General features: G+C 47.8%; 1 protein-coding gene across 2 annotated transcripts; it reads left to right on the top strand.

Moving 5' to 3' along the window:
* Nucleotides 1-154: 154 nt before the first annotated feature.
* On the top strand, nt 155-1524 carry LOC122009594 (homeobox-leucine zipper protein HOX21-like). 2 transcript variants are annotated; one of them, XM_042565808.1, is made up of 3 exons: nt 155-373; nt 472-794; nt 874-1524. In XM_042565808.1, the coding sequence occupies exons 1-3, from the start codon at nt 280-282 to the stop codon at nt 1189-1191; spliced, it is 735 nt and encodes a 244-aa protein (XP_042421742.1). In that variant the 5' UTR covers nt 155-279; the 3' UTR covers nt 1192-1524. The 2 variants fall into 2 exon arrangements, with proteins under 2 accessions (XP_042421742.1, XP_042421741.1); XM_042565807.1 differs by having other exon boundaries at nt 156-373; nt 439-794.
* Nucleotides 1525-21854: the final 20330 nt, after the last annotated feature.

Below are 21854 nucleotides of genomic sequence, written 5' to 3'. Positions count from 1 at the left end.
AGCACTGTAAAATACAATTAAGTCAGGACAAGAATTATATTATTTAAATTTATTTAATAAAATAATTAAATTAAACTATTAATTTACCGTCCTACTTTTACATTTACACGTAGATTTACTATGGCATCATGAATTTCCATATCTGATCCACCAGTTTCTGTGAATCAGAGACCACCTCCAACCTCAATCGCCATCGATCCTCCACTCACTCCTTTTCTTCCCTTTCACCACCTTCCCACCGTGCCGCTGAGAATTGATTGATGTCCTGCAGCTAGCGATATGGCCTCATCATCATCCCCTTCCTTCTTCTCTGCGCCACAAATGCATCAGCCACGTGAAGAAGCGCACCGAGCACTCCTCCAAGATCTCAGAGGTGAGCTCACTGTACTTGATCCGCCCAGCCAGCTGCAATTGAACTCTTTGATTCGAGTGGTGCAGTGACGACGAGGAAGAGAGCCATGTCTTTCTCAGGGATGGACAACGGCATGGACGAGTTGTCGGACGACGGCATGCCAGCCTGGGAGACGAAGAGGAGATCACTGAGCAAGGAGCAGGTGAGGACGCTGGAGAAGAGCTTCGAGCAGGGGAACAAGCTGGATCCTGAGAAGAAGATGCAGCTGGCCATGGTTCTCGGGCTGCAGCCGAGGCAGGTGGCCATCTGGTTCCAAAACAGGCGAGCCAGGTGGAAGACCAAGCAACTGGAGAAGGATTACGATGGCCTCCGCGGGCAACTCGAGGCGATCAAATCGGAGAACGAAGCTCTCCGAGCACACAACGAGAAACTCCAAGCTGAGGTTAATTGGTCCTTCATTAATGTCAATTCATCCTTTCTCAACGACTTCATTGATTCGAGTGGATGCCAAAATTGTGCAGATCTTGGCTCTCAAAGGCAGAGACAGTACATCAGAGCCGATCAACCTCAATAAGGAAACCGAAGCCTCGTGCAGTAACCGAAGTGAGAACAGCTCCGAGAGAACTTCAATGGCCATGGAGAGCTCCTCCTTCCACCCTCACCGTGGCCTCGCTCTCTTTGCCTCAGTCAGGCCAGCGGAGATGGAAATGCACTGCCCCAAGATCGAGCACTGCATCGCCGCCGAAGGAAGCTTCAGCAACTTGCTGTGCAGCCTGGAGGACCACGCTTCCACCTTCTGGCCATGGCCGGACGGCCCGGACCAGCAGAGCTTCCACTGACAAGATCAGTCTCCAACAAGCACACTGCATAATTATATAATAGCACTTGAATTCAACGTAACCTCTTATCTAAACTCGAACTCTGTATTGCAAGTCATGAATTCAAGGCGCTTCATACATCTTCTAGTTGCCCAAGTCGAGATTTTTCCTTCTTGTAAGAAAGAGTTGAGTTGAGGGATGAAGAAGGTACAGGAGGAAGGAGACAAGGTGCGTGGAGCGGCCGGGAGCTTTAACCGTAGTACCCCACTTCAGTTTTGTGATGAGAGAAGCATGTGGTTCGCTGCCATTTCTGTTCTGCAAGCTTTTTCATTGTGATGATGGTGATACTGCAAATTAAAGCCTTCGTACTTTTGTATGCTTTGTGTGGACAACTCTGAAATAAAGATAGAAAATATTTGAGTTAGAGTCAAAATGAAGAAGAACATAACTCATGTGTGAGCTCAAATGCTATCATTTTTTCCTTCAATTCTTAAAGTATTATATGTTTTGGTAGTATAAAGTCATATTAGATGCACCCTTTTCGTTGTGATAGGTGTAATCCTTTACCTATATACTAGATATTATAATTTAGTTATGATTGGTGATCTCGTCCGGAAGCTGAGTAGGATGAAGCCGGGCCTTGATGTACTGGAGGTTGACAGAAAGTCGACGCGGAGTCCGATCTACCTGGCACCTTCAAGAAGAGTTTGCACGGGTGGATGACGAAGGATGATGACCAGGATGACGACGCTACGGTTCTGTGCACACTCAGACGAGCCCACGAGTCATTAGAGACCAGAAATCAGGGAAAAAGTCCTCGGGTCAGGCCCTCCGACGCTCAAGTCAGGTAATTTTTCCCCAGAAGCACAGAGAAAGGACGAAAAGTAAAGACAAGTAACAATGACGAGTGAGCGTACCTGCATAAGGGACAAAACATCCCTTTTTATACTGCAGCGGATGTTTCTGGTGCCTAGCAGGTGTCAGGGAATGTCGGTTGTTAGGTTTTGTCGGGCGGTGAATGACATGTGGCGTCTCCTCATAGGCCAGCGGCAGACCCGAAGGGGTAATGAGCCCCGACTGTTAGCATATTCCCTGACACACTGATTATTCTCTGACAGACAGTTACGATTCCCTGGCTTGTTTGTCCTGTAATGCATAGACGCTAGGTCTGTACTCCGAGGTCTGTATTCCGACCTATTTCTGTCTGCTATTATCCATGGTCCGTACGCCCCGACCTGTACGCTAGGTCTGTATCCCGACCTGCATCCGTCTACTGTTATCCATGACTTGTACGTCCCGACCTATACGCCAGGTCAATATCCTGACCTGCATCCGCCTACTGTTATCCACGGCCTGTACGTCCCAACCTGTACGCCAAGTCTGTATCCCGACCTGCATCCGTTTACTGTTATCCATGGCTTGTACGTCCTGACCTGTACGGCAGGTCTGTATCCCGACCTGCCTCCGTCTACTATTATCCATGGCTCGCACGTCCCGACCTATACGCCAGGTCTGTATCCTGACCTGCATCCGTCTATTGTTATCCATGGCTTGTACATCCCGACCTCTACGCCAAGTCTATATCCGTTCTGCATCTGTCTACTGTTATCCATGGCTTGTACGTCCCAACCTGTACGTCAGGTCTGTATCCGACCTGCATCTGTCTACTGTTATCCATGGTTTGTACGTCCCAATCTGTACTCCAGGTCTGTACCCGACCTACATCTGTCTACTGTTATTCATGGCTTGTACGTCCCGACCTGTACGCCAGGTCTGTATCCTGACATGCCTCCGTCTACTGTTATCCATGGCTTGTACGTCCCGACCTGTACGCCAGGTCTGTATCCCGACTTGACTCCATCTATTGTTATCCATGGCTTGTACGTCTCGACCTATACGCCAGGTCTGTATCCTGATCTGCATCCGTCTACTATTATCCATGGCTTGTACGTCCCGACCTGTACGTCAGGTCTATATCCGTCCTACATCTGTCTACTGTTATCCATGGCTTGTACATCCCGACCTGTATGACAGGTCTGTATCCCGACCTACATCTATCTGCTGTTATCCCTGATTTATACTTCCAGACCTGTAAGCCAGGTCTGTATCCTGGTCTTCTGTGCTTCGCCTGAGGCCTTTCCTTCCGTGCCTTTACCTGGCCTGTGGGCCCTCTCCTTAGCTGTACTTGGCTTGTGGATCCTATTTTCAGCTATACCGGCCTGTGAGCCCCGTTCTTGATTGATATCGAGGCTGGATCTTGTCCAACTTGGAATCCTATCCTCTGACTACCCCATCAGCTGGGACTCTGACCACAGCGACGCAAGCTTGACTTCTGACCTCCACGTAAGCTTGACTTCTGACCTCCACGTAAGCTTGACTCCTGACTTCCATGTAAGCTTGACTCCTGACCATCCTATGGTCTTGACTCCTAACCACGTCATCCTACTGACCCCACAATCACACCGTATCACAAGCCTCCCCCTCAAGTCTAGTCGAAGGAGGCTTTAGTCCGACTGACTAGACCCAATTCCCTTTGTTACCTGACTTGGTTCTCGCGTCCTTTGTCGACCTGTTTTTCGTCTATCTTTTTCAGAACTTCTCACCTTCCTAGGAGATAAACGGAATTGTTTTGTGTGTATATTGACTCTTCAATTTATGAGCCTACTCTTCTCCTATAAATACTACACTGTTTTACAAGCGTCGACTCAAGTTCCGAGTAAATCTCTTCACCTTCTTCTTCCCTATAAAAGGTCTGAGCATACCCTTCTCCTCTCGACCTCAAGCTATCCTCTTATTAATAAAGTATCTCGTCTCCATGGAACCCACAACAGAACCTAGCGAACCTGCTTCTTTGCTTCAGCAAATTGCCCATATGATGGAGTTATTGGCTCAAAAAGAAGAAGACTCACTTCAGCAAATTGCCCATCTGACGGAGTTACTAGCTAAAAAAGATGAAGCCTTGCTGGAGATGACTGCAAGCAAAGATCTTCAAGCATCCCTTACTCACGAAATGGAAAGCCTCTGGCTGGCCGCCAAATCCAGAACCCGAGCCGAAATTGCTCTCAAGCTTAAAGCTCAATCGAACTTCCAGAGTCAGGTTCACTATATTATTTATTTGAAGATGAAACATGAGGATGAGGTGGCTCTCCTGAAAGAGGAAGGACAGATCAAAGACGAGACCATTGGGCAACTAAAGCGCGCCATCGATCTTATTAAGGAAGATCTAACTAGAGCTCAAGCTCATTTGGCTAGGAAGAATCAAGCCTCTAGATCTGGTAGCAATGTAAACCCTTAAAAAATATTGACCTTGTTAACGAAATAAAACTGATTTCTTGTGCCCCACTCATGGTGTAACTTCACACCCTCTTGCTCGGGTATCATTATGTTTCTATGAAACACCTGCATTTCTCTAATATTTCTAATAAAAATAACAAAACTAATTAGGATAACTGCTTACCCTACCTTCCTCTTAACTCATAACCGATGATTCCCTGACCAGAGCAACTGAGACACTTGAGAATGTGCCTACGAAATTTCATATTTAGCAGAAACTCTGGGAATATGGCTTACTGACCAGTCAGGCACAATAGCTTGGCTCGTTGCATTTTGCTTCGGCGGATATAAGGAGTGTTGTCCGAGAGCAGAAGTCGTTAGGCGTGAGAACTCAGCTCACTTATAACTCGCACTAGGGCAAGAGTCTAGGACAACCGACCGAGAAGGTCGTTGGGCGTGAGAACCATGCTCACTTATAACTCGCACTGGGGCGAGAGTTTGGGACATCCAACCGAGAAGGTCGTTGGGCGTGAGAGTCATGCTCACTTATAACTTGCACTGGGGCGAGAGTTTGGGACAATCGACCGGGAAGGTCGTTGGGCGTGAGAACCATGCTCACTTATAACTCGCAATGAGGCGAGAGTCTGGGACATCCGACCGGGAAGGTCATTGGGCGTGAGAGTCATGCTCACTTATAACTTGCACTAGGGCGAGAGTCTGGGACATCCGACCGGGAAGGTCGTTGGGTGTGAGAGTCATGCTCACTTATAACTCGCATTGGGGCGAGAGTCTGGGACATCCGACCGGGAAGGTCATTGGGTGTGAGAGTCATGCTCACTTATAACTCACACTGGGGCGAGAGTCTGGGACATCCGACCGGGAAGGTCATTGGGTGTGAGAGTCATGCTCACTTATAACTCGCACTAGGGCGAGAGTCTGGGACATCCGACCGGGAAGGTCGTTGGGCGTGGGAGTCTTGCTCACTTATAACTCGCACTGGAGCGAGAGTCTGGGGCATCCGACCAGGAAGGTCGTTGGGCGTGAGAGTCATGCTCACTTATAACTCACACTGGGGCGAGAGCCTGGGACATCCGACCGGGAAGGTCGTTGGGCGTGAGAGTCATGCTCACTTATAACTCGTACTGGGGCGAGAGTCTGGGACATCCGACCGGGAAGGTCGTTGGGCGTGAGAGTCATGCTCACTTATAACTCGCACTGAGGTGAGAGTCTGGGACATTCGACCGGGAAGGTCGTTGGGCGTAAGAGCCTTGCTCACTTATAACTCGCACTGGAGCGAGAGTTTGGGACATTCGACTGGGAAGGTTGTTGGGCGTGAGAGCCTTGCTCACTTATAACTCGCACTGGGCGCGAGAGTCTGGGACAGTCGACCGAGAAGGTTGTTGGGCGTGAGAGTCATGCTCACTTATAACTCGCACTGGGGCGAGAGTCTGGGACAGCCGACCGGGAAGGTCGTTGGGCGTGAGAGTCACGCTCACTTATAACTCGCACTGGGGCGAAAGTCTGGGATAACCGACCGGGAAGGTCGTTGGGCGTGAGAGTCATGCTCACTTATAACTCGCACTGGGGCGAGAGTCTGGGATAACCGACCGGGAAGGTCATTGGGCGTGAGAGTCATGTTCACTTATAACTCGCACTGGGGGGAGAATCTGGGATAGCCGACCAGGAAGGTCGTTGGGCGTGAGAGCCTTGCTCACTTATAACTCGCACTAGGGCGACAGTCTGGGACAGCTGACTGGGAAGGTCGTTGGGCGTGAGAGTCATGCTCACTTATAACTCGCACTGGGGCGAGAGTCTGGGACAGTCGACTGGGAAGGTCTTTGGGCGTGAGAGTCATGCTCACTTATAACTCGCACTAGGGCGAGAGTCTGGGACAGCCGACTGGGACTTCTTAAGGAAGCCCGTTCGGGAACAGATGTTGCCGACCTGGGGGTGAGTTCCCGACCATGGATTGCTTGAAGGGACCGCTTAACCTCATCTGCAGTCAAAAGATATACAGTATCAGACGTACTGTGAAGATAAAATATATTAAAATCTTACTCAGTCTTTGGGAAAAGGATATCTTGTAGCCTTGCAACATTCGAATTTATTTCCCGCTAATTTTCTTCGTCGCTTCCCGAGAAGATCGCGTGGCAGACGTTTCCATACGCCCGCTTCATCTCATGATTTCCTTATCACGTCCATCATTAATACGCTTCCTAGGGAGGTGACACCTGTCCCACGCCTTTATTGCTTACGCCGTATGACGCGCCGACTCCACTCCTTTTTGTACACAACTTCCCATAAGAGTATGTCATGATATAATCAAATGGCATTGGGCGCTTTATCCAAAAATATACTCGACTCATCTTTTAATATTCCCTAGGAAAACTCCCTTTATAAGCCCTAAAGGCAGTCCGTCGTCATTACCTTGAGCGCTTCAACTACCTTCGCCCCCTTGCTGCTTTGCTGCCTCTAGTGTCTCAGCCCTTCCCCTTCTCGACTTCTCACGCCCGGTGCCCTTACCCCTCTTGACTTACCTCTTCTTAACCTTCCTCACCTTGAAAATGGCGGACGGTAAGGCCTCCTTTTGGTATTCGTATTACATTTCTGACATAAATGATCATGACTTGTCCGTGATTCAGTCTAACTTGAAACATAGTGAGGATTACGAACTTCGAGTCCCCATACCCAATGAACATCCCTCATCCCCTCCTGAAGGTTTCATGACTGTTTTCAAAGATCAACTTCTAGGAGGTCTTCGTTTTTCCATACATCCCTTTATCCCCTCCCTGAGCCAATATTTTGGCATCTGCCATTCTCAATTTTCTCCCAACTTCTTCAGAGCTGTATGTGGCACCGTCATTCTGTGTCACATATATCAAATCCCCTTGACCACCCAACTATTTCATCATTTTTACTCCTTCAAACGATCTGAACTGGGGGTATTCATGGTGCAAGCTAGACCTGGTTATAAATTCTTTTCTGACATGCCCTCTTCCAACAAAGGTTGGAAATCCCATTTTTTCTTTATGAGATTACCTAAACCTTTGGTCGAGCCTACCCAATGGCGCTCTGACATCCCTTCTAATCTCCCTGTGCACCAACATCAGTCCTCCTGCGACGCCGCTTCAGAAAAACTACAAGGCGTGAGCGTTAGCTTGTCTATAATACTTTTGGAAGGCTTTTTGTATCTTTTCGGGCTCAACCCAGTTCCTGCGGAGATAGGGACTCCCTTGGGTAAGACCCTGTTTTCCTTCTTGCTATTCTTCGCTAACTGAGGTATTTCTCTTTCACTTTGCAGAGGCTGTCATGCTCCGAGCTTATTCCTCAAATATAAAACACCAATCTTTTGTCGTTTTGAAAGCCCTGAGTGCGGAGCTTAAACAGGGCCTAGCGGCTTCCTCACAGTCTGCCCCTCTTGCGCCAGCCCAGGCAGAAGCTCCCCCCACTCTTCCTTCAGAGACTTCCTCAAGGGAAGACCTGGCCACATTAGAACAGGCCGAGGAGGAGCGAGCCGCTTCTCCCCTTCCCGCCAAACGATTACGCCTCTAGCGCAAAAGGAAGAAGGTCACTCTTGCGGTTCAGGAGTCTCCTCCACCTCTTCCTTCAGGTTAGTGTTCATCCGCGGCCTCTCAATCTTCAGCGGCCAAGGCTGCTACTCCCGATCGGGAGATTGCTTTGGGACCAGAGGTTCCCACCCTGTCACTCAGAATATTAACCCCGACACTCGATCGGGCTCTAACTCCCGAACATGCCTCTTTTCCCGCTCAGGCCTTCTCTCCCGGGCAGATCCCTCTTCTTGTGATGGACCAACCCGGGAGCTCAGCAACTTTATCCGCCTCACTTCCTGTAGCCGCTCCGGCCTCTACTTCTCGATCCCGGGGGAAAATCCCCAAGAAGTATGCATCACCACCTCTTGGCGCCTCCCCTCTTCCACCGAGCCCGATGCCGCTGAAGAAGCTGCCGAAGAGGCTCCTCCCACTATTGGCTTGGTTCAGCTGCAAGGTGAGTTAGCTGTGTCCTGGCGGTCGGGCAATCAAAAATTTTGGAACAATCTGCCGATGGAAGGGATGAACCAAGCTTCTCATCAGATAGTTTCTGTGAGTTTTCTTTTATCATGGCTCCTCTGCTGGAATCTCTTATAATCCTTTCTTCTGTATCTAATGCAGGCCTGTTCCGCCAGCCTGAGTGTCATTCAATACACCGCCAACTTGCAGAGGGAGAAAGAAGTGTTGAAGGCTCGTCTTCAGGAGTTGGAACTGCCTCTTACTCCTCGCGATCCACTCAACCCAACGCCCGGTGATATGGCAGGGTATCTTCGGTTAATTGGGGAGTCTGCAGTGTCTGCCAGGAATATCTCCCACGCAGCTTTTGACAAATTAAGGACCTTAGAGGCGTCTCTGAAGACTAGCGAGACCAAACTAGCTTCTGAGGGGGAGCGACGTCGCTCGCTAGTGGTTGAATTGGATGAGAAGGACACCCGGTTGACCACACTATCCTCTGATCTCAAGAGTCTGCAAGAAACCCAAGCGACTCTTTAGAAAAGTTTAACAGATGTTCAGGGTCAGCTAAATTCCAGTGTCGACCGGGAGAAGGTCATCCAAAGTCGCTGGGAGGCCAGCCAAGCAACACTCAAATCACTGCAGACCGATCTTTTGAAGGCTCAAGAGAATGCTTCCCAGAGTCAAAAAGATTTGGCTATGGCCCAAGCTGATGCCGAGAAGACCCGGGCAAAGCTGGCGGATTATCAGGCGGGAGAAACTGGTCGTCTAAGAGCATACAAGTTGTCCTACGTCACATCTCCTTTCTTCTTGAGAAAGATTGGAGGTTTAATGAACCTTATGCTATGTAGTGGAGCGGCCGGTGGAGCTCATCAAATGTTTGAGCAAGGTCTACTTCACTCCGCTCCTTCGGAAAACTTCCTGGATACTGCTCGCTTGATGAATGAGCTCCCCACCGAGTCGTATCCTACCTTCAAGGACGATGACGACCTTTTTCTCCTTCCCGAGCCCCCTACTGAAGATGAACCCTGATGTGGCCATGTATACTAACCTTTAATGTGGCAGGGCAGCTAAAAGATTATCAAGGATTTCATATTTTCCAACTTATTGTTATATAAGACCCTTTAACCTTTTTATGCTGTGTTATGATATGACTATTTGTTACTGATTTTCTCTTAGCTTGTTAGTTTCTTATTATCCAATATGTTTCCCAACCGGTATGGACATGGGTGATATGAATGGGTACCTCGACCTTCTGGTTTAAGTTTTAACTGGCCTTGGTCGGGGTTCCCTTTTTTACCCCGACCTGTTTCACTGCTCCCGATCGAGACTCACTTCCTTACCCCGACTTGTTTCACTCACCTTTCCCCGCTCACCTGCCCGGCTCAGCCACACGCCCCGGTCTGCTTCTTCCACCTTAATCTAGTACATGATAATATCAGAGCGGGAAAGTGAGGGTCAAGACCAGACCGGGAGAGCGAGGGTTAAGAGTTCATACAACACTTAAAATTGTTGCGTCTTTTCCCAAAATCTATCTCCTCATATTTTTCGCCGATGCTTTTCCAGATATACCCTTGGGCGTTATTTTCAAGGAAGATCCATCGGCCCTCTTTGCTCCCGCCAATTATTGTGGACTGGTGGATGATACTTGACTAAATTGCCCCTCCGCCCAACGGCTATAAATAATCTCCTCTCGCTTTTGCCTCCAGACTTTTCACGTCTTCTTCTTCTTCTCGCCTGAATCCATTACTACTCTTGAATCTCTGTTTTTGCGTTGATAGCTTCCCACTTGATCTCTTCCTTCTATTTCTTTTCGCATGGCATCCTCCTCCTATCTGTCTTCTCTGGCGGCGATGTACTTTCCTGGCTCATCCACTTTCAACGAACTAGATCGGGATGATCTGCGATATACCTACGGAGTTACGGATAACGCACATGTGATCATCACCACCGGAGTGCACCAATTTTTGCTCCTCCTGATGGATATTGCACCTTTTTTAAAGAACAATTTATAGCCGACCTCCATCTTCCTCTTCACCCCTTCTTTTCTGACGTGTGCCGCCACTTCAAAATTCCTCTGGGATAACTAACGCCGAATTCTATAAGAATCCTCTGTGGATTTGTAGTACTCTATGACGTGTGCGAGCTATTCTGGTCTGCCCCTTTGTTCCACTGCTTCTTCACCCTTCGACAACAGGAAGAAGGCTCATTCCGCTTCTAGCCTCGCCTTCGGACTGCTTTTTTCTCACCCCTATAACCTTCTGAACCGAACTGGAGGAGAAAATTCTTCTTCATTCGATTTCCCCATGAGGTAGAGTGGCCCCTGCAATGACAATCATCACTTCCCCCAACCCCAACACTAGGGGAATTTCATCTTGATACCTCCTATATAGAGGCTACGTCTCGCTTAGCAAGATGGCAGTTAAACTTGACGCGTTTATTATCTGAGGAATTGCTATCCTATTTTCGCCTGAGCTATCTTACTCCTGAGACGTCTCATTCCCTGGGTAAGCTTCTCTTTTAATTCTCTTATAACTTCATGCATTTTGTTTTTCCTACTGTAACTGACCTCTTGCTCTATCTTGTACAACTGAGGTCTTAACCCGTGCTTCAGAGGTTCAACCTCTTCCTATAAGTGCCATGGAGATCATGAGGTGCGGTCGAGTTATTTTAGAGAGGATATCGCTCCTTTACTCGACCTTGACCCATGTCGGTGTGGCTTCCTCTGCAAATCCCCGACCCCGTCTTCCTCGCAGAGCCTCATCTACTGTCCGATCTGCCTTTGCTCATCTCACTCGTCCCAGGACTTCACCTATACCTCAGCCTGCCATCCCTGTTTGTCCCCGGGCCTCGCCTACAGCCCAACCCTTCACCCCGACGCCTCTTCAATCAATTAATCCTTCCCGACCGACCTCTAGCCCTGGTTGCGACCGCGGTCGAAGATCAGCCAACGTCACCTATGCCAACCCTGCCTTCAGAGAAGCTTCTCAGGCAGCTCGTCGGGCCCGTTCTGTAAATGACCGCTCGGGTCGGGCTGCCCCTTCTTCTCGGCGCAGAGTTCGGCTACCTTCTTAAGATTCTGACTCGGATGACCAGCCTTTGGCTCAGAGACTTCGCCGCAGGGCCCCCAATCCTAGCCAAGACTCAGGCCCTCCCGCTGTTCCTCCTCTTCCGCCTCCTGTTGCAACCACCACTCCTCCTTCGCCTCCGCTAGCTCAACCTTCCACCTTGCAATAGCATTAGAGCACCGAAGCTGGCCCCTCACATCACCCTTCATCAACTACCTCACCTCCAGACCCTTCTCGTATGCCCCCTTCAGCTCCTTCTAGGTCAGCTGCTAGGCCTTCTAGCTCAGCTGCTGGGCCTTCACAGCCACCACCACCTGTTCATCACCATTATCGTACCACTGCTCCTTCTGAGGCTGAATTAAGGTCCCGACAAGATGTTCCCACCAGCTCCTTCACAATGAAAGGTCGTTTGACGACTTTATGGGAAGAAAGTATGCAGCAGATGGAACTCTTGCCGCCCCTTGCCCAGATGGATAGATTCTCAGAACTGTATATCAAGGTAAGCTTCCATGATCATCGCAACTATTTTCCTCCCCGCTCTTATCAGATATTTCCTTTATGTCCTAGGCCTGTGCAGAGTCCCTGATAATAAATCAATCCTTCCATGTTGTTCATCACCAAAATAAGGTGTTGCGGGACATGGTAACAGAATTGGAGCTTCAATTAAATGACCCTGCGCAGGCTAGTCATGCCCTGAGAGCCGAAATAAAGGATTTGACCAAAAGGAAGACCCATATGGAAGTATCCTTGGCACAGGCTAACGACAAGCTTAAAGGCCTTCAAGAAGAAATAAGCCAGGTTGATGTCGTGCACCAACAACACATGGATTGATAAGCTTTGGTGCATCAGCGAGCCATTGACCAGTTGACCCAGAAGCTACGTGCCACTGAAACCCTAGCACAGGAGCAAAGCAAAAGATTGAAATCCCAAATGACCCAACTGGCATCTCAGGCCGCAGAACTTCTGGTCGTCCGGACTGAACTGGCTCAGGCCCGGGCTACTGCAAAAGGAGTATCTATAGCCCTGACTATCTACAAGGAAGGGGAGAATGATCGCTGCAGACAGAGTCGAGACCTGTACCTGCGCTCTCCAGAGTTTTGTACACAAGCAGGGCAGCGTTTCTCCACATCTGTTATCTATGGTGCGGCAAGGGCTCTGCGACAACTTTACGAACAGGGCTACTTAAAATCAGCTCCTCCTGTAGAGTTTTTAGATCATGACCGGATCCTTAAAGAGATTTCGGATGATATCTTTGCTCCTGTCCAATGATCATTATTGATTGCTTGTGTATAATGCCTTAACAACTTCTTGTGAAATACTTTATTGCTTTCCTTTTTACGCATCCACTTGCACTGTAAGGTTTACTTCACTACAATTTTTTAATTTGTCGAAAGAAATATTAGGATATATAATTTCCGCTTTGACATATCCTCTTACCACGCTATCCGTTCTACTTTTAGCCCCGGCCTGTTACCCCGATCTTTCAAACATTCGACAACCCGATTTCTTCTTCTTTATATGATTCTTTAAACTCAGTAAGGTCACAAGTAGTTAGCACTCCAAGGCCGATATAACTTTTTTCCCTGACTATCCTGTAAATAATAAGCTCCGGATGACAATTTCTTGATAACTTTGTGTAGGACCGTTGGGCCGGCTAGAAGAGGGGTTGAATAGCCCTGTAAAAAAAATAAAAGCAACCATTCTCGAACTCTTAAACTAACACTTGTATAAAATTAGCTAAGCAGAAATACAAGAAAGAAACGAGGCACCGTGTTTGACTTGGTTACAACCGGGGAGGTTGTTAATCCAAGGAAGGTGATCGCACTAAAAAACTCCTTCGGGCGGAGAAGCCTCTTACACCGGTGAAAGCACAAAAACAGAAGCTAAACTAGAACAATGAGTGCACAAATGTTTGGAATGCTAATTACTGAGTTGATTTGAAGCTTCTGGACCAAGGCTATATTTATAGCCTTGGTCGGGGTGCCTGGAAGGGTTCCGGGCACCCTGGGAGGGATAAAACTTTATCCCCCAACGTCCAGAATGCGAAAGATGCGTTCTGGTCAAACTTCACGTTCCGGGCGCCCCGGACTGTTCCGGGCTGCTCCGGGCGCCCCGGACAGTTCCGGGCTGCTCCGGGCGCCCCGGACAGTTCCTGGCGCCCCGGAGCAAAAAGTCAACTCTGGTTGACTTTTACGTCCGGGACCTCTGCTCCGTTTCAGTCCCGCCTCGGTCCGAGTCTTCTCCTCCGGATCCGCTCGCTTGGGTGATCTCTGCCATTCGGAATACGGCTCACCCGAACCCAACTTCCGGTCTTCTCGAGCGTGCTTCCCTCCGGCTTCTCGTCCCTCGGAATTGCCGCATGTTTCCTTCTCGTCCGCCAGCGTATTCATCCGCAGTCTTCGTCCCTCGGTCGTCGACCTTCTCGCTAGCTGTGTCTCTTGCTTCCCGAGCAATCTTCCGCTCCGGCTTTCGTCCCTCGGAACCACCGTGCGCTTCCTTCTCGTCCGCCGGTGTACTCTTCCGCAGCGCCTCGTCCCTCAGACGCACAGCGTGTCGTCCTTCTCGCTAGCTGCGTCTTCCGCTCGAGTACCTGTGCTCCTAAGCTCCTGCATACTTAGACACAAGGTTAGATACACACAGGATCTAACTTAACTTGTTGATCACACCAAAACAACCTTGGGGTTCCAACAATCTCCCCCTTTTTTGTGTGATCAACCCAAGTTAAGCTAGGGTAAAAATAGACATTAAATAAAATTAAATCTAGGGGGAGGTAGGTAGATAGAAAAATTAAATCTATCTACCTACCTCCCCCTAGACTTATACTTTCCCTTCTCCCCCTTTGATCACAAAAAATGGGGTTCCAAGAAAAATAATCTAAGGGTTATAGACTAAAAAAAATTCTAAGTTTTTAAGAAATTTAGAAAGTTTTTCAGAGTATTTAAAAAAAGATTCTTAACTTTAAAAAAATGATTTTTGAGAATATTTAAAAAAAATTCTGAGTAAGTAAATTTGAAATAAAATGTTTTGAATAACCTTTTTCAAGCACTAATTAATTCTTGTATTAATGCTTCATTAGTAAGTTAATTAAACATTTATTTCAATATTTTGGCTTCCAGGTCGTGGCGAGGCACTAGGTCTTCTTGGTTATTGGAGCAACAACCACTTCCTTAGACAAAATCTCATAAAGAAATTATTTATTTAATTTTCTCACTTAAAGCTCTAATTTTAATTTTAAAATTAATTTAAGCATGATTTAGGAACCCAATATAGGTTCCAACCTACTGGATTAACTAAAAAGTTTTTAGGGACATGTTTTCTTGAGATATTCCTAATTTGTCCCGTGTGATATTTAAAGTACCAATTTAAATTATTAAATCTTCTAAGATTGGTTTTAGATAAACATGTATAGTTTTTTAAGTTATCTATTTGAATTTTCAAATTTTGATTTTCTAATTCCAATTTTTCATTTTTCAATTTTAATTTATCTAATTCTTCTAAGGGACAAGACTTAGCTAGAATTACTTTTAAATTTTTATTTTCACTTTCTAATTTGCAGCAGTCTTTTGATAAAAGTTTAACGAACTTAAACATTTTATTGGGAGGAAGAGATCGTACCTGACTTACCTTGTCGATCTCGTTGTCCGTTTCTCCCCCTGAGCTGCTACTTTCTTCCGACGTGTCTCCCCCTTCATCGATGCTCTCGATGCTCATTTCAGAAGAGCTTGAATCGCAGTCGTCGTCTTGATGGCTCGCCATTAGTGCGAGTCCGGAGAATGCTTCGACTTCCGATTCGGACGACGTATCGTCCCACGTCGCTTTCAGGGCCTTTCGTTTCTGGATAGACTTCTTTCCCTTCTCCTTGTCTTTGTTCTTCAGCTTGGGGTAGTTGTCCTTGACGTGCCCTTCTTCGTCGCAGTGGTAGCAGCGGATCATCCTTTTCTTCTTCCCCTGCGGATGGTTAATAGATCTAGATTTACAAAGTTTCTTGAATTTTCTTACCATCATTACCATTTCCTCGTCGTCGAGAGAGGATTTCGACTCAGGTTCGTCTCTCGAAGCTTTGAGGGCGACGTTGTTCTTGGGCTCCTTCATTCCTGCACATCTTGATTCATGGACTTCAAATGTTGAAAAAAATTCTTCTAATGAAATTTTTTCTAAGTCCTTAGAAATGTAAAAAGCATCTACTAGTGATGCCCATTTTGAATTTCTCGGAAATGAATTTAACGCGTACCTGAGCGAATCTCGGTTACTTACCTTTTCTCCGAGATTCGTGAGTCCGGTGATGATTTCTTTTATTCTGGAGTGCAGATGTGCGACTATCTCGTCTTCCCCAAGTCGCAGGTTGGTGAGCTGATTGCGAAGCAGATCTCGTCTAGCGAGCTTAGCTTCTGACGTCCCTTCGTGCAGCTCAAGGAACTTCTCCCAAAGTTCCTTTGCGGAGTTGTATTTACCGATCCTGTTGACTTCTTGAGGCGGAGGAACGCTTAGCAGATGGTACTCTGCTTTGCCGTTCGCCACGAAGTCGGCCTACTCCTTTTTTGTCCATTTATCTATTTCCTTGTCCTCTGGAGCTTCAAAGCCAAATTTCATTGTTAAAAATAATTCAATATCTGTTGTAAGAAATACCTGCATCAGTTTTTTCCAGGTAACGAAGTCCCCTTCGTATTTCGGCGGGTGGATGATTGGTCCGACCATCTCGTTGCTTCGTTCGGCGGTTAGTCCTCCTGAAGCGCCTTGGCTCTGATACCACTTGTAGGACCGTTGGGCCGGCTAGAAGGGGGGTTGACTAGCCCTGTAAAAAAAACAAAAGCAACCCTTCTCGAACTCTTAAACTAACACTTGTATAAAATTAGCTAAGCAGAAATACAAGAAAGAAACGAGGCACCGTGTTTGACTTGGTTACAACCGGGGAGGTTGTTAATCCAAGGAAGGTGATCGCACTAAAAAACTCCTTCGGGCGGAGAAGCCTCTTACACCGGTGAAAGCACAAAAACAGAAGCTAAACTAGAACAATGAGTGCACAAGTGTTTGGAATGCTAATTACTGAGTTGATTTGAAGCTTCTGGACCAAGGCTATATTTATAGCCTTGGTCGGGGCACCTGGAAGGGTTCCGGGCACCCTGGGAGGGATAAAACTTTATCCCCCAACGTCCAGAATGCGAAAGATGCGTTCTGGTCAAACTTCACGTTCCGGGCACCCCGGACTGTTCCGGGCTGCTCCGGGCGCCCCGGACAGTTCCGGGCGCCCCGGAGCAAAAAGTCAACTCTGGTTGACTTTTGTGTCCGGGACCTCTGCTCCGTTTCAGTCCCGCCTCGGTCCGCTCGCTTGGGTGATCTCTGCCATCCGGAATAGGGCTCACCCGAACCCAACTTCCGGTCTTCTCGAGCGTGCTTCCCTCCGGCTTCTCGTCCCTCGGAATTGCCGCATGTTTCCTTCTCGTCCGCCAGCGTACTCATCCGCAGTCTTCGTCCCTCGGTCGTCGACCTTCTCGCTAGCTGCGTCTCTTGCTCCCCGAGCAATCTTCCGCTCCGGCTTTCGTCCCTCGGAACCACCGTGCGCTTCCTTCTCGTCCGCCGGTATACTCTTCCGTAGCGCCTCGTCCCTCGGACGCACAGCGTGCCGTCCTTCTTGCTAGTTGCGTCTTCCGCTCGAGTACCTGTGCTCCTAAGCTCCTGCATACTTAGACACAAGGTTAAATACACACAGGATCTAACTTAACTTGTTGATCACACCTAAAACAACCTTGGGGTTCCAACACTTTGTAAGACTCATCCCACTGTGGTGCTAACTTGGCTACGTCCCCTACAGGCTTAACTTGTTTCCAGACCAAATCCCCTTCCCCAAATAATCGAGGAATAACTCTTTTGTTATAATTTTACCTCATTCTTTGTCGGTAGACCTTCAATCGGACTGCTGTCCTATCGCGGATTTCACTAATGAGATCCAACTCAGCCAGTCGCCGTTCTACATTTTCTTCGTCGTATAACGTCCTCCTGACTGACGACACTCCAATCTCTATGGGTATTACCGCTTCGTTTCTATAAACCAGATGGAATGGTGTCAGACCGGTACTTTCTCAGGGTGTTGAACGATAGACCCATAGGATGCTCGACAGCTCTTTCACCCAATTACCTCCTACATGATCCAGCTTAACCTTCAGACCTCGTACTATTTCTCGATTAACCACCTCGGTCTGGCCATTGCTTTGCGGGTATGCCACTGAAGTGAACGCTTGAGTTATGCCAAATCCCTTACACCAGACCTGGATTTTTTGCCCTTGAAATTGCCTCCCATTGTCCGATACCAATTTGTGCGGAATGTCAAACCTGCAAAGAATATTCTTCCATAGAAACTGGATGACCGCATCTTCTGTGATCCTGGCCAGGGCCTCTGCCTCCACCCATTTAGAGAAATAATCCACCGCCACCAATAAGAAACGTTTCTGACCCGGGGCTATCGGAAATGATCCCACAATATCCATGTCCCATTGATCAAAAGGACACGAGACTATAGATGTTCTTAGCAGAGCCGTCGGTCGATGTGTTAAATTTTGATGTTTTTGGTAGGACAGACAAGTATTTACCAGCTTGTGAGCATCTCTCTGTAAAGTAGGCCAGAAATACCCAGCCAGGAGTACCTTGCGAGATAATGTCCGACCGCCTACATGACTGTCATAACATCCTAGATGTATTTCTCGTAAAGCTTGGTCTGCTTCCTCCATACCCAGGCATTTGAGTAAGGGCCTAGAGAAGGACCTCTTGTATAGCTGATCCCCGATCATGACATATGCATGGGCTTGTTTCCTGACCAGCCGTGATTCTTCTGGGTCATTCGGTAAGATGCCCTGCCTAAGATAACTGATCATGGGTGCCCGCCAATCAATAGTTGCTTCTCTATTATTCTGCAAATCTATCTGAGCTATAAGAAAAGTTTGTGTCGTTGACCGATCCAACACCCAAGTATTCAAGGAACTGGTCATCTTTGCTAGCTCATCTGCTTTTTTGTTCTCTGCCCTGGGGATCTTAGTTACTGTAACTTCTGCAAATTCTTCCTTCATCTTCTCATATGCTTCCCGGTATACTTGTAACTTATCACAATTTACCATAAAATTGTCAATTACTTACTAAGTTACGAACTGGGAATCTGAGTAGATGATTACCCGAGCTGCACCTACGTGCCGAGCTGCCTACAGTCCTGCCAACAAAGCCTCGTATTCTACCTCATTGTTAGTGGCCCAGAAATTTAGTCGGACAACCAATTAGAGTATATCCCCTTGGGGAGATATCAACAAGACTCCGACCCTGCTTCCTTGATGAGTTGCCGACCCATCCACATAGACCTTCCAAGTTTCTTCAGAGTTGGTCTGATGAATTTCTGTTAAGAAATCTGCCAAGACCTGTGCTTTGATGGTTGTGCACGGATGGTATTGTATGTCATATTCCCCTAACTCCGTCGCCCATTTGATAAGCCGATCTGCAACTTCTACGTTAGTCAGGGCTCTTCCCATGGTGCTATTGTTCAGAACTGTGATAGGATGTGCTAAGAAGTAAGGTCTTAACAGTCAAGCCATAAGGACCAATCCATAAACCAACTTCTCGAGGGTCGTGTATCGAGACTTGGCCCCTTTTAATATATGACTGAAGAAATACACTGGTCATTGTACATTATCATGTTCTTTAACAAGCACAGCCCCTACGACCTTGGGGGTGGCAGATAAGTAGACCCATAATGGTTCTCCAACAACCGACTTGAATAAAGATGGCAGAGCCTCCAAATACTTCTTCAGTTCTTCAAAGGCTTGGGTGCATTCTTCATCCCATTGGAACTTGGAGGCCTTCCTGAGCACTTTGAAGAAAGGAGCAGCCTGGTCTGTAGATCTGAAAATGAATCTTGACAGGATTGTTATTCTGCCGACCAGCTTCTGTGTTTCCTTCAAATTCTGGGGAATTTGCATATCACGTAGTGCCCGAACTTTTTATAGATTAGCTTCTATTCCTCACTCGGTCACTAGGTAGCCCAAGAATTTTCCTCCTCTAGCTCCAAACAAGCATGTCAATGGGTTCAGCTTCAGCCCATATTGCCGGAGAGTCTTGTAGGTTTCTTCTACATCCTTGATCAGGTTCACGGCTAAAGGGGACTTAATGAGTATATCATCCACATAAACTTCCACATTGCGCCTGATCTGCTCCCGGAAGATCTTATCCATCATCCTTTGGTACGTGGCTCCTGCATTCCTGAGATCGAAGGGTATGACAATATAACAGAAGGTACCATCAACCGTAATGAAGCTAACCTTTTCTTGGTCCTCCACAACTAAAGGAATCTGATGATACCCCTGGTAGGCATCCAGCATGCAGATCCTCTCGCAATCGGCAGTTGAGTCCACCATCTGATCGATCCGGGGCAGAGGGTAGCAATCCTTGGGACTAACTCGGTTGAGGTCTCGGAAGTCTATGCATACTCTCTACTTATTGTTGGGCTTCTTTACTAAGACCACATTAGAGAGCTAGGATGAGAACTGCACTTCTCGAATGTGGCCTGCCTTCCTGAGCTGATCCACCTCAGCTCTGATTATTTTGTTCTGGTCACCTGAGAAGTTTCTTTTCTTTTGCTTGACTGGTCGGGAATTTGGCAGTAGATGTAACTTGTGCTCTGCTACCTCAGGCTTGACCCCAGGTAACTCCTCTGTAGACCAGGCAAAGACATCTCGGTTGCGGATCAAACATTGAACTAATTCCTGCTTGAGAGGAGGAGACAGATCGCTTGCCAAGCAAGTTAGACTTTCAGGGCGTTCAAAATATAATTGCACCTCCTCCTAGGGGATGGATTCTTCAGCCATAGGCAAAGGATCTTCTTGGGCAGCATGGACACCCCATCTTGCATCCTTTGATTCTTCCGAGCCTCCACCCAGACCATATCAATATAACATCGGCGAGAGACCTTCTGTTCTTCCTTAACTTCCCCGACCTGTTCGCCAATGGGAAATTTAATTTTTTGATGGAAGGTTGAAACAACAACCCTAAATTCATGCAAGGCGGGCCTTCCCAAGATGACATTATAAGAGGAGGGGGAATCAACCACTATAAAAGTGCTCCTCCTTATGCGCACCAATGGCTCAGTGCCCAGAGATATGGCCAGCTTAATTTGACCCATTAACTTCACCTCATTGCCTATAAATCCATATAGAAACGTAGCCACAGGCTGGAGTTCAGTGGCATCAATCTGCATCTCCTCGAATGCAGTTCTGAACAGAATATTAACCGAGCTCCCGGTGTCAACGAAAACCCGAGCCACTCGGCTGTTGGCGATAATAGCCTTGATGATAAGGGCATCATCACGAGGCAATTCCAGACCTTCCAGGTCTGCTGGCCCGAAGCTGATGACAGGGCCAGAAGCCTGCTCCTAGCTGCATCCAACAGTGTGAACCTCCAAGCGACGCGCATGGGACTTGCGCGCTCTTCCCGAATCTTCATCAGTTGGCCTTCCAGAGATCATGCCAATCTCTCGGACGATGACGTTGCCTCTATTCTCGGCTTCCCGCGCTCCTTCTGGATCTTTCCCCCAACCTGCTTGATGAACACTAGGCCCGGCTAGGTCGGGGCGGGGTTGTCCGGTCTGTCCAGCCGCAGCTTGTTGTTCTTCCATCATCTTGAGTACTTGAGGGTCTAGCTCGGGCGGCGGTAAGCCTAACTTTACAATCCGCTTAGTGTCCCGAGCGAACTGGAAACAATGATTAGTGGCATGAGTACGAGAGTGATGATAGGTGCAATACTGAGTGTTCCACGGTCCAGGTCGGGGAGCGTGCACAGCTACGACTCGGGGGGCTGGTCTAACCTCCGACCCTGGATGGAAGGTAGGTCTGGCTTCCCGAGCGCACGACAGAGGTTGAGGAGGTGGTTGAGGTACCCTTCTTTCAGGCTTATTAGCAGATGGAGGCGGTCTCTCAACTTTCCTCCGGACTGCCTGTGCTTCTTCTACTTTGATATAGCAATCGGTTTTTTCCACCATCTCATCAAAGTTACGAGCGGGATTTTTGATGAGATCTCTAAAGAATTCTCCCTCTCCTAACCCATGGGAGAAAGCACTCATCAGAATCTCCGAAGTAGCGGTGGGGACGTCCTGAGCCACTTGGTTGAAACGATTGATGTAACTTCTTAAAGGCTCAGTCAACCCTTGCTTAAGAGCGAAAAGACAGTGATAAATCTTCTGATATTTTTTTGCTACTAGCGAAACGACGAAGAAAGGCCATCTTGAAATCCAAGAAACATGTGATGGATCCTTGTGGTAGCCCATCAAACCACTTTAGTGTCGAACCAGCTAGATTATTTAAGAAAACTCGAC

Source organism: Zingiber officinale, chromosome 8A (assembly GCF_018446385.1).
Source record: "Zingiber officinale cultivar Zhangliang chromosome 8A, Zo_v1.1, whole genome shotgun sequence".
NCBI classification, from domain to species: Eukaryota; Viridiplantae; Streptophyta; class Magnoliopsida; order Zingiberales; family Zingiberaceae; genus Zingiber; species Zingiber officinale.
Note: the sequence above shows the minus strand (reverse complement) of the source record. Positions and strands in the feature narration are given on the sequence as shown.

Bases quoted from the DNA above. Each gene is read 5' to 3' on its own strand.
- LOC122009594 (XM_042565807.1), top strand. From the start codon at position 280: ATGGCCTCATCATCATCCCCTTCCTTCTTCTCTGCGCCACAAATGCAT. The intron at 374-438 runs GTGAGCTCACTG...CGAGTGGTGCAG, and splicing joins ACTCCTCCAAGATCTCAGAG to TGACGACGAGGAAGAGAGCC. The intron at 795-873 runs GTTAATTGGTCC...AAAATTGTGCAG, and splicing joins ACGAGAAACTCCAAGCTGAG to ATCTTGGCTCTCAAAGGCAG.